The sequence below is a fragment of the Sorex araneus genome, chromosome 1 (genome assembly GCF_027595985.1).
Source record: "Sorex araneus isolate mSorAra2 chromosome 1, mSorAra2.pri, whole genome shotgun sequence".
NCBI lineage: Eukaryota > Metazoa > Chordata > Mammalia > Eulipotyphla > Soricidae > Sorex > Sorex araneus.
In genome coordinates, this window is record NC_073302.1 from 153,626,601 (window position 1) to 153,638,558 (window position 11,958).

Here is an 11,958-nt window from a genome sequence, read left to right on the forward strand (position 1 = left end):
CTTTCTCTGGGAGTAAAGTAAGTTTCTGCACCCTTGATGATACCTTATTATCACATAAGGTTTCCAAAAACACCAGTGCCTGGACCATAAGTACAGCAGTTGGTCATCACTTCTGTGAGCATAGCCCTGGCACTGGTGCTGCCACGTGTTTAAAATGCACCAAGTTGGACTCTAGACCCTACATGAGGAAGGGGACACTTGCCTGGGAGCAGGAGAGAGGAAGCAAAAAAACTCCAAGTACTGGAAGGAGTAATGACTTCTCCAAGGAAGGGGCAGCTCTGGGTTCTGAAACAGCAGCAGTGATGGGAGGAGGCCTTACGCTATGCATCCACGCCAGAGTTTTATCTGAAGACCTGTCTTTTGGGCAAATGAAGACAGAGGCTCTTTAGGAATAAAGAATGAATCATCTCGTTTAGACGTTTCAGGTATCAGTGGCCCTGGTGTGCCTCTCAGCAGTGCTTGGAAGTCTCAGAAAGTTCTAGCTACTCTCAGGGATACGAGAAGATAGCCTCCATATTTCGTATGGTTGTGTGATGCCAGATGCGGATAGCTTGGGAAAGTGCGATTATTATGACCCAGATGTAAATGCTGTGTGGGTCATTCCTCAGCTTCAGTGCCAAGGTCTTTCTACAGAAGAATATTTTCTTTCCTCTTATCAGCAATATACACACCAGCCACTTCCCCCCTCCAGAATAATACAGCTTGTCTTATACCTTACAATGTTTTAGGGGGCCATATAGTACAGCAGGTAAAGCCTTGCATGCAGCTCATCTTTGTTCAATCCTGGCACTGAATCTGGTCCTCTGAAACCCTCCAGGAGTGATCCCTGACCACAGAGCCAGGAGTAAGCCCTGTGTATAGCCAGGTGTTATCCAAAACCTTTCCTTGCTGTCTACCCAAAAGGATGCTTGGTGGGTTGGAGCAGCAGTACAGCAGGTATGGCATTTGATTTGCACATGGCCAACCCAGGTTCAATCCCTGGTATTGGCATAGGGTCCCCCAAGCACCACCAGAAGGTATCTGAACACACAGCAGTAACCCCTGAGCACTGCCCATGTAACCAGATTTTTTTTTAAGACAGTAATTTCTGACTAGAAACTAGAAAGGCTAAAGTGGATTTTAAAACATGAAAGCAGTCATTCTCAAAAGACAGGCTCACTACATGAGTTTAGTTCTGTGACACTCTGGAAAAGGTAAAATTACAGAGACAGTTTTAAAAAATGGTGGTCAGTGGGGGTGAGGGACAAAGCAGGGTTGACCAGGACTCACAGAAATTCTTCATTCTTCTACCTGACACTGCAAAAATGGGTACATGATAGTTTATCAAAGTCGGAAGAATGTACCGAAAGGGGGAACTTCAACCAGTGCTTCCTGGTTAAACATGATAGCATCTCAGTATCTGTATAGCAAACCATAATGCCCAACACTAGAGAGAGCATATGGTGGGGAATTGTCTGCCGTAGAGGCTGGGGGAGGGGTAGGATGGGGGGATACTGGGGACATTGGTGGTGGAAAATGTGCACTGATGGAGGGGTGAGTGTTCGATCATTGTATGACCGAAACTCAAATGGGAAAGCTTTGCAACTATCTCACGGTGATTCATTTAAAAATAATAATAAGCCTAGTACCATATGCTCACCCCGTGGTAATAAATGCCCCATATTCTGGTGTCAATAACTAGAAAAACTCAGGTCACTTGTGTCCAGAGTCACCTTCTGAACTTTGTCTCTTTCCTTTGCAGAGCGACAGGCTTTGGGTTCTTGAATGCCCTCTGCAAAGCGGCGGCCGTCCTGGGAAACTTAATTTTCGGCTCCCTGGTGGGCATCACCAAGGCCATCCCCATCCTGCTGGCCTCCACTGTGCTCGTGTGTGGAGGGCTGGTGGGGCTGCGCCTGCCCGACACACGGACCCAGGTCCTGATGTGACGCGGCCCAGCCCTGGCCCGTGTCAGCTCCCTGGCGGACAGACTCGAGGCTTCCGGTTCCCCAGATGACCAAGGTGGCTCCATACCAGAACACTCCTCACTCCCGCTGTGACTGAACCGTAGATGCACCCTGCCGTGTGATCTTGCACAGTTTTCTTTTGTTTCTGTTCGTTGATGCATTTGTTGTTATCTTTCCTAACGGGGACGCTACTGCCTACCAAAAGCCCGTGGAAGCCCTTTTTCTGACACCCTAAGTCAGCCAGGCCTCCCTGAGGTTCTGCTTGTGGACGGGCCAGGAGCCAAGAAGAGGATCGTGTTGCTGTAAGAATGAGACCCCACTCCCCATCCAGCCCTCACAGGATATGGAAGTTGGCACGTGATGCCCTTTGTGCTGAGGAGAGAGTTTTCGTTTTCCCTCCAACAGAGCGATGTTTCCTGTTTACTTAGCAAAGGACTTCCAGCAGTGCTCGCTGTGACAGCAGGACCTTCCAGAGAAATCCCCAGGGCACCACGCAGGGCTGAGCAAGGCACTTCCAGGCACCCATGTCATGGTTAAGGGGACTCTGCAGATGAGGGAATAAAAGGCTCTGCAGTGAGCGGCCCAGGTCTGCAGGGGTTCTCAGGGGCCCAGTGAAATGTCCAGAAAATTGGAGGGCAAGGGGCGGTGGGAGCTTCTGTGACATGGGGTGTGTGTGTGTGTGTGTGTGTGTGTGTGTGTGTGTGTATGTGTGTGTGTGTGTGTGTGTGTGTTTCAACATTTTAGGAAATCAGAGATCAAAGTGGGGAAGGTAGAGAGAGGGAAGGAGGGAGGAGAGAGGTGGGGGAAAGAGAGAGAGAGAGAGAGAGAGAGAGAGAGAGAGAGAGAGAGAGCCCTTCTACCTGCATTTCCCCACCCTTGCCCCTCTCCCCTACTCCACTGTGTGTGTGTGGGTCTTGCTAGATTCAGGCAGAGAAAATGCTCCGTTGTTCCATGTGGGTCAACCTCCCGGATTCTGCCATTTATCCAGACTGTCACCAGTCTTGAGATCGTCCAGGTGGTGAGTTCCAAACTCAGAAGAAAGTCACCCTGTAGGGACTAGAGAGACAGTGTCGGGGGGCGAGGCCTGCGGTCTGTGACCAATGCCCGGGGCCATCTTGGCTGACACCACATGGTCCCCCAGCCCCGAAAGTCGTGCAGCCCGTGAGCCATTTGGAATGCAAACCATATCATTCAGGGACACTTCTCTGTGTGCCTGTGGGTCACTGACTTTCTCGCTGCTCTCTTGGGCCCTCTTTTCCTGCTTCTGGCTGTGTGTCCTCAGTGCAGCTCTTCGTGCCCCGTTCTTAGCACCATCAGAAATCCTGGGGGGGCGTGAGAAGCTTCTAGGCACGGGCAGCCTGAGCAGGAGGTTATTTGGCACCTTTTTTTAACTCTGGAATTGGCCTGCTTGGAGAGAGGTCGGCCAGGTGTCCCAGGGCTGTGGACACGGTGACCTCCCACCTCCCAGCTGCCCCGCCCCCAGCACGTTCTTCTCTAGCCTCTACTTTGAAGTCAGCCGCCTCTGTGCTGACTGGCAGCCACCCGGAGTAAGGTCCATAATTTAAACAATCTTCCAGTTTGAACTCTTGGCCTCTTGTATGTAGTTTTCCTTATTCCTTGGTATAGGCGTGTCCAGCAGGACATGGCTCTGGGGCCTTCTGGAGGGAAGGGAGAGCCCTTGTCCTTCACTTATTTTAGTCAAAGATGCTTTAACCCTAGAGCCCCGTCTCCACCCAATTGAGCTCCAAAAGCAGTTCGAACCACCCTGAAAAGCTTCTTTTAGTAAAATATAAGGCAAAATAATTAGGTCTATAACAGATTGGCGGGGGGAGCGCAGTCTGTTGATGGACGGTGATAGGAGAGGGAGTACGGGCTCATCAGGAAAATCAAACTGCAGAGATGGCAGGAAGAAAGCAAATCAGTAAGGACTCCACACAATTAATTAGAATGATAACAGCAAAGCAAGACAAGGAACAAATTTTACACTCAGACCAGCCCTTGGTAATATGACTAGTGGGCAAAGTCGGCAAACAACCCAGAAAAGTAACCCAGTGATTCTCCCGAATGCCACATCCTTTCCCCCATCTGCCCTTTGATTTATCTTCTTCAAAAACCTGAACTTGGGGGTCAGAGCAATAGTACAGTGGATAGAATGTTTGCCTTACATGTGGCCTGACTGGAGTTTGATCCCCAGCATCCCATATGGTCTCCCCAGCACCACCAGGAGTAATTCCTGAGTGCAGAGCCAGGACTAACCCCTGAGCATCGCTAGGTGTAACCCCCCCCCCAAAAAAAAACACCCTGGACTTGTTGGGGCCTGAACAAGCAATAGTACAGCAGGTAAGGCACTTGCCTTGCATGCAGTCAACTTTGGTTCAATCCCCAGCATCCCATATGGTCCCCCCACACACCTCCAGGGGTTATTCCTGAGTTCAGAGCTAGGAGTAACCCCTGAACATCACCTGGTGGGCCCCACCCCTTAATAAGATGGACTTGGGGAACCTGAGCTGTGTAACTGACAGTAATAGACAGAGTCACTCCCCCAAAGCTGGATGTAGCTCCATCAGGAAGGCAGAAACACGCACGGATATTGTTGTCTCTGGCCTCCCGTGATGGGTCCGTTGGCTTTGAGAAACATCTGTAGAAATTTAGAAATGTGTATTCTGGGCCTAAGTGCATAAACTCTCCACTGGGTGGTGGGACACCACTGAGGCAGAATTTCATGCGCACCCTGGCTTGGGGTGAGACTAGGACATGACTGCAGAGACGCACTTCATGAGCTCTGCCACCACCGCGCGTCCCCTGCAGACGCACCTTGCTTGACCTTGGTCGCTCCCCATCCACGCCTCCCGGGTGGCCCAAGAAGGATCTCTTCTAATCTCCTGGACGGTCTGTGGTCACAAACCCTTCTTGGTCGTCACCTCTCCCCCATCACATCTTCCTGCCTCCCTCTCACCGTTCCCCTCCCCTTGCCTCTCCTCTGCTACAGCTCAAGTTGTTTCCCAGAATAGGTGCTGCGGCCAGCTGGCTTGCTCTGGGCTGGAGCTGACCGGGCACTGCAGCAGGAGCTCCCGGCTCTGTTGGTAACGCGGCGGCTGGCACTCAGGCATGCGCCCAGCAGCTCGCTTATCTGCAGGAGGGGGAAAGTGAGAGGGTGTGTGAAAGTGAAAGCCTAGGAAACAATCCCACTTGTTCCTCTATTTCTAACTCCTTTTCTGTCTAAAACTTCCTTGTACTTCTTTGGAATCAGTCCAGAATGCGCCCAGATCCTATTATTATCTCGGCGTCTCCTCCATAGGAAGGAAAAAACAGCTGCTCCACCCTGTAAATCCTGTCAAGTCTTACCCCCAACTCACATACAATCCTGCTGCCAAACTACCCCACGCCCCCTCCCCACCCCACCCACAAGCCCCTCTTCAACCCCACATCTGACCCTGAATGATAAGAGAAAAGATCCTAGCCCAGGCTCCCACACTGAGTCACAGAAGACCAAGATCAGACTAGATGCAGGACCTACATCCCTGAATGTCTGGCCTCAGTTTCCCCATCAGCAAAAATAAAGGAGTGAGACTAACTTGCTCCTGGAGCTGTAGCAGGCAGATCACTCCATTTCATCGTCTATCTTCTAAGGCTAAACTATCTTTCTTAACACTGAAGTAGGAGTGGTTGATTCTCTGAAAAGTTAGGACTTCGAAATCCTGAAGGAGCTTAGGCAGCTATTTGGAAAGCCCTGTGGAGAAGGTGGAGACCATCTCCGGCATCTTGTCTGTGCTCTCAGGCCCCTGAGCAGGGTCCGGGAATAGGCTCCTGAGCCTCTCCGCTCCCTGGGACTCTCAGCCTCCACTAGCTCTTCCCCACTCCCTGCTTCGTTTTGTTCTTGGGTAGACCTGGACCTTCCCAGCAGGTCCTTCCGCAGCTCCCCCTGAGGGGGCCCGTGAACCTCTATTTGTAGATCTCACCACATCAGGCTGCAGCTTCGCATCCACAGCTGTTGAGCGCCTGCTTTTCTGGATACCTTGAGAACCCAAGGGAGAGGTAGCAACTGAAATGCTGGGAGTGACCAAAAAATGAGAGTCTAAGATGTCATTGAAAAGGTTCCAGAGGAGAGATTAAGGCACAGTTGAGACTTTCTAATCCCTGGGATCATTTCAAAAACATTCCACAGAATACCTTCAAATTCCCCCTGCCAACCAAAATAGAATATGATACTCTCCACTCTTCCTGCTCAATACCAAAATGGCTTTTACCTATGTCTTCAATAAGCCGCCACACCTGCTCATGCTCTGAAGCCAGAAATGTCTGTATTTGACCTTGTCCTGGTTTCACAGAACAACAAACTGGCTGGTAAGGGGCTGACTAGCTACTCAGTTTTCCCCTTAACTCTCATATCATGCTAAACAGCCCAGTTTGTAAAACATCCTTATGCAACATGGAAAAAAGGAAAAACTGAGCAGTGCACTGTTTTTGGTGGGTTTTTTTGGAGGGGCGGGGTAGGGATCGGGGGTTGTTTGTTTTATTTTTATTTCGGAGCCACACCTTGCAAAACTCAGGGATCACTCCTGTTGGGGCCCAAAGGATCATATGCAGTGCCAGGAAAGAGTAGCGCACTCTGAAATGGAGTATATATTTCTTCCAGCTTAGTTTCCACCAAGCCAAGTATGCTTAAGTGAAGCTTTTTTTAAAATCTCCAAAGTGTAGCAGAGTAGCGCAGCGGAAGCGTGCTGGGCCCATAAAATCTCCAAAGTGTGTATAAAAAGACCAGAGAGATAGTACGGCAGGGAAGGCACTTGCCTTGCATGCTGCTGACCCAAGTTTGATCCCTGATGTCTCATGTAATCCCCTGAGCACTGCCAGGAGTGATCCCTGAGTGCAGAGCCAGGGGCAAGTGCTGAGTACTGCCTGGTGTGGCCCCAAAATAAGTGAGGGAGGGAGGAAAGGAGGATGGAAGGAAGGAGGGAGGGAGGGAAGGAAGGAAGGAAATATGGAAGGAAGGGAAGGAGGGAAGGAAGGAAGGAACCAAGGAAGGGAAGGAAGGAGGGAAGGAAAGGAAGGAAGGAAGGAAGGAAGGAAGGAAGGAAGGAAGGAAGGAAGGAAGGAAGGAAGGAAGGAAGGAAGGAAGGAAGGAAGGAAGGAAGGAAGGAAGGAAGGAAGGAAGGGTGGGTATGCAAAAAAAAATGGTCAGGACCCCCCTAAGGTATTGTGCCTTTGTTTTGGTGAAGAGTTTATGTTTCTGTCATGTCTCTTTGCTCTATTGGCTCTTCTTTGGGTCAGCCTTGTCTGTAGAATACCTGCCTTGCATGCATGAGGCCCTGGGTTCACTTCCTGGCACCATCAATAAAATTAACTGAAAAATAAGAAACTATCGGCCATTCCTCCTATCAGCAGTGTCTCATCAAGGAAACACCACATTGCCAGGACTTTCCTGGGTCTCTTCCCACACTGTATCCAGATCCAGGGTAGCAAGTCCTGGATTTTGTGTATACAAATTTATAGTTCATGGGGCTATGCCAGCTCTTGTCCAAGGCTGGCAGGGATAGGTGGAGAAAGTGCTGGATGGAAACCCTTTGGCGCCTGTCATTTCAGGTGGTGATTAAATATTTACTGAGCACTTCCCAGGTGTTAGCTGGAGAGTATCCTGGGTCTAGTTAACCCCCTGTGGGACCTAAATGAGGGCAGGGAAAAGAGGGGAAAGAAAGAGAGAAGACAGGTGGGGGTGGGGGCAGATGACCTGTTGAAGCTCTCCCTCCTCCCATAAACACAGGGGTTTTTTTGTTTTTGTTTTTGTTTTTTCACAAATATAAAAGAGTCACTTGCTGGCAGCAGGCCAAGCAGTACCACCTGCCCTGGAACTGGGTATATCTTTGATGGAATGAAAGTTGTCCTCAAATGCCAGCCCAGTTGGAGGGAGTCCTAAGTAACACTTGAAAAAGAAAAAAAAAAATGAGGGAAAAGGGAGCACTACTAGGCTCTGACTTTAAATGTCTCCGCAGGAAATCCTACCCAGGTATTCTCCACGGGGAAGAATAGCAGCAAAAAGCCTTGTGCGGATGCAGCTGAGCTGTTCTCTAGGATAGTCTAGCTCCCGCCTTGGTTTTTCACTGAAAGGCAGGACCCCCCAGGCAGAAGAGAAGGGTGTGGTTCCGGGACCCAAGCCTCAGCCTCCCAGGCTGTTTCCTTCTGATTTGAAGCACCTCAGCAAGGCTGTCTGCAGATTCTCGCCTTGCAGCCTCCACAGATAACCCGGCCGAGACCTGGTCTGGCAGATGGTGAGGTCCAGTTTAGAGCCAGTGCAAGGGGTGTTGCAAAGGCTCTGGAAGGCATGGAGAAACTGGGTGGCCCCGGAGTGGGGTGGTCCTCGCTCCCCTGACAATCTCACTTTTATCCCCACCAGCTCTTTCCCCCCTCTCTTTCCTGAGCACCACAGGCTTCTTTGTCTTTCCCCTCCCCCTTTCTGCCACCTCATGACTAGCCATGCTCAAAACCAAGGCCCTCGGGCTGTGAGCCCTAGCACAGTGGAGCAGGGGCACCCACAGGCTGAGAATCGCTGCTCTCTCTCTCAGCAATTGTAACTGCCAAGATGGTGCACAGACAGTGCCAGGTTTGGGGAGTGAGAGGTTGGGACGCTGCTGCAGATTAGACAGTTAAGACACCTGTTGCAGGTGAGATTACCTGCTCCTCCTTGGCCCTTGGGGTTGTTGGGCAGGGCAGCTGGGACACACATCTGACATGGGAGAGGGAGCCAGTGAAAGAGCTGAGTAGACTGGGGCGCATGCCCAGCGTGCTTGAGGTTCTAGCCCAAGTCCACCATGGCCCTTGAGCACTGGTCAGTGTAGTCCTGGTGGCTCTCCGCACCATAGGCCGCCAAGCACCTCATCCTTGGACCCTGAGAGTGGAGCTGTTCAGCTTGGTGGGCTGAGTATCTACAGGAGGGGCCCTACTGAGCCTTGCTTAGGAGCATCCGCTTCCCCCACCAGTAAAAATTTTTAAGTCTGGGGCCAGAGTGATAGCAGAGCGGTTAGGGCACTTGCTTTGCATGCAGCTGACCCAGGTTCAATCCCCAGTGCTCCATATGGTTCCTCCAAGCCATTCCAGGAGTAATCCCTGAGTGCAGAGCCAAGAGGAAGCCCTAGACACAGCCAGGTGTGGCACCTTCTCCCCTACACACACACACACACACACACACACACACACACACACACACACACACACACACACATTAAAAATAAAAATCTGAGGAGGCCCAGAGGTCAATGACACTCAGCATTTGAGCCAAAAGAGGAAGAAGGCACTAGTGAGGTGCTGCAGGAAGTAGACACTTTCCCTTATCTGCCGGGGCTCCTGCTGGTGTTGAAGGCTGGGGCCTTTCGTTCCCAGTTGGGCTGGAGGGATAGTACAGCGGTTAAGGCATTTGGTTTGTGTACAATCCCAGTTCAATCTTCCACATGGCATATGGTCCCCTGAGCACTGCAAACTGTGACTCCTGAGCACAGACAAAGCCAGGAGTTGTCCCTGAGTACCACCAAGTGTGCTCCAAATCCCCCCAATGACAAATGCTGAAATGGCAGAGGTGGCACCCTGGTGGCCCACCCTACCACATTCACACTCCTTAAGGCCTGTGGATTGCACAGAGCTAGGAGGAGAAAGCAGTCCCGCCCTCTGCTCAGATCCAGGCAGGGCTCAGCGTTCAGCTAGTGACCCAACAAAGCAGCTTCCAGCTGCCTAGAGAGTGGTCATCAGGTGGAGCTGGTCATCAGTGCCCCAAAGGGCACAAACCAGTGGAGGAACAGTTGTCACTACTAGAAATTTAGTGATGTAAATGTACAATTACATAAACTACATTTTAACACTAAGGTTATTACCAAATGTTACTTGCTGGTTGCGTTTTCGTATAGTCTGAGTCTTTGAGGTAATAGAAAATATCCCTGTTCTTGTCTGTGTGGTTGAAATGTGATGATGCCCGCCGTGCTCCTCCTGCGTCTGTGAGTGGCTTTGCAGTTATTTGTATATTGCAATCCATGATTGAGATTTTGCACCCTGGAAATTGTCAGATACTACCAATCCCAAACCTCTCCATCTGGTTGCTAATCATTTGCCCGAATGCCATTACCCAAAGCCTTGAATGATGTCTGACAACCCTCCCCCCCCACCCCCGCATGCACACACACACACACACACACACACACACACACACTGCATAGATCAAGGCCTCACCACAGGAAGCCCAAAGGAAAGAAAAACTTAGCAAGCTCAGCATTGTGCCACTGAGAAGGTTGCTTTCGTGTCGGTATGGATTCAGCCCCGTCTGTGGTGCAGTGTCCTCCAAGTTCTGCAGCTATTGTTCCCACCAGCAGAATGAGTGGCAGATGGGCCATTTGATGCTGTGCAAACAATAGTAAACTTGTCTACAGTGTCTCCCCTCCACCCATCAGGCAGGGATCCAAAAAGGAAGGTCCTTCTTTGCCTGCCCCCATAGACCTTACAAGGTCAATCTCCTGTCCAACGCTACTGGGACACATTTATTGTTCTGAATTTGAGTCCTAAATCAGACAAATGAGTCAGAGGCTGGAGGGGGTTCTTTCTTAATATGTGCATTCATAGTATCAATAGTGCATTTGTGTATCCTTAACCTGACCCAGAACATCTTGAACAAATCCTCTGTCCTTCCGCTGGTGTCGAGAAACTGTAAATAAAGTCCTTGAAGAGTTTCCCCCCCACCCTCAGGTGCCCGACCATCTTGGACACGTACAAATCTTCCATCCGTTCTCTGCTGTGAGATTTTGGCAGCAGTACTGGCCCGGGTTTGGGCTTTTGGATGCTTTGTTTGATTCTGTCTTGATTCTTTTCTGTTTCTACTGCTCTGTGAGACCTCCTGCTTTGAATGTCCCAGTTACCCCACTTGTACTGTATATATGTGCTGCATGTGCGAACCCTAATAAATTCTGTTTCCGGTTTCTGGAGTTTCCATCTTAAGTCCAGCTGGTCCTGTTGTGAATTCATCCTTCTGGTATGCTCCTCTGTGTCTGATTCCCGATTGCCAAAACGTTTGACTAAGTGTGTTTTAGCAAATGTCCCGAGACAGCCATGCGTATCCATGGGAAAGGGCGTGCTCCGTGCGGGACGAGGTATGTACAACTTCAGTCTGTCAAATGTGGACATGTGTATACATTTATATGCCAGATTGCTAACTTCATGTAACAGCTGCAAAGACATTCAATGTACATCAGATGAATAAAAGAGCATTTTTTGCTCCATTATATTCAAATAAAGATTGCTGTGCAACTGACTTCCTTTCTAGAATGAATTGGACCTTAAAGAACATAATAGCTTTTGGGGAGTTGGTTTGTTAATGTCCTTAAGCATATGCAAACCTAGTTGCCTTTCTTCAGACTTATTTGAATTGTTTCTTGGGGCTACTATCATGGTGATGGGTGTATATCTGATTTTACAGGAACTCTTTCCAACTGGTGGCCAGGATCATTAGAAAGAAAATTTGGAGGCATTTTACTGGAAGCCTGGGATGGGATTTTGTGTCAAAGAAGATGCTTGTCCTAGAGCACTGTAGCACTGTAGCACTGTCATCCCATTGTTCATCGATTTGCTCAAGCGGGCACCAGTAATGTCTCCATTGTGAGACTTGTTACTGTTTTTGGCATATTGCATGTGCCACGGGTAGCTTGTCAGGCTCTGCCATATGGGTGGGATACTCTCAGTAGCTTGCCAGGCTCTCTGAGAGGGACGGAGGAATCGAACCCAGGACAGCCAGCCGCATGCAAGGCAAACTCCCTACCCACTGTGCTATAGCTCCAGTCCTGCTATAGCTCCAGTCCTAGAGCATCTACATTTAAGAGCATATGCAGAATATAGAGCATATGCAATAGAGAGAGCACATAGAGTAAATACATTATTTTTTGCAGGGAATTTGGAGATACCCAGAAATGTTCAAGGTCTACTCCTGGCTTGGTACTCAGGTACCTAGAACAACTGGGGGGGGGGGGTGTTCTAGGTGATGCTTGGG

The 11,958-nt window shown here is 49.9% G+C and overlaps 1 protein-coding gene across 2 annotated transcripts in view; it reads left to right on the forward strand.

Annotated features, from left to right (window-relative positions):
- The window catches only part of SV2C (synaptic vesicle glycoprotein 2C), a 209,679-nt gene extending 198,453 nt beyond the window's left edge, over positions 1 to 11,226 (forward strand). For both annotated transcript variants that reach the window (XM_055123860.1, XM_055123853.1), the window contains exon 13: positions 1,742 to 11,226. In XM_055123860.1, coding sequence (XP_054979835.1) covers positions 1,742 to 1,925 — 184 coding nt within the window. In that variant the 3' untranslated portion in view covers positions 1,926 to 11,226. The remainder of the gene's footprint in view (positions 1 to 1,741) is intronic.
- Positions 11,227 to 11,958: the final 732 nt, after the last annotated feature.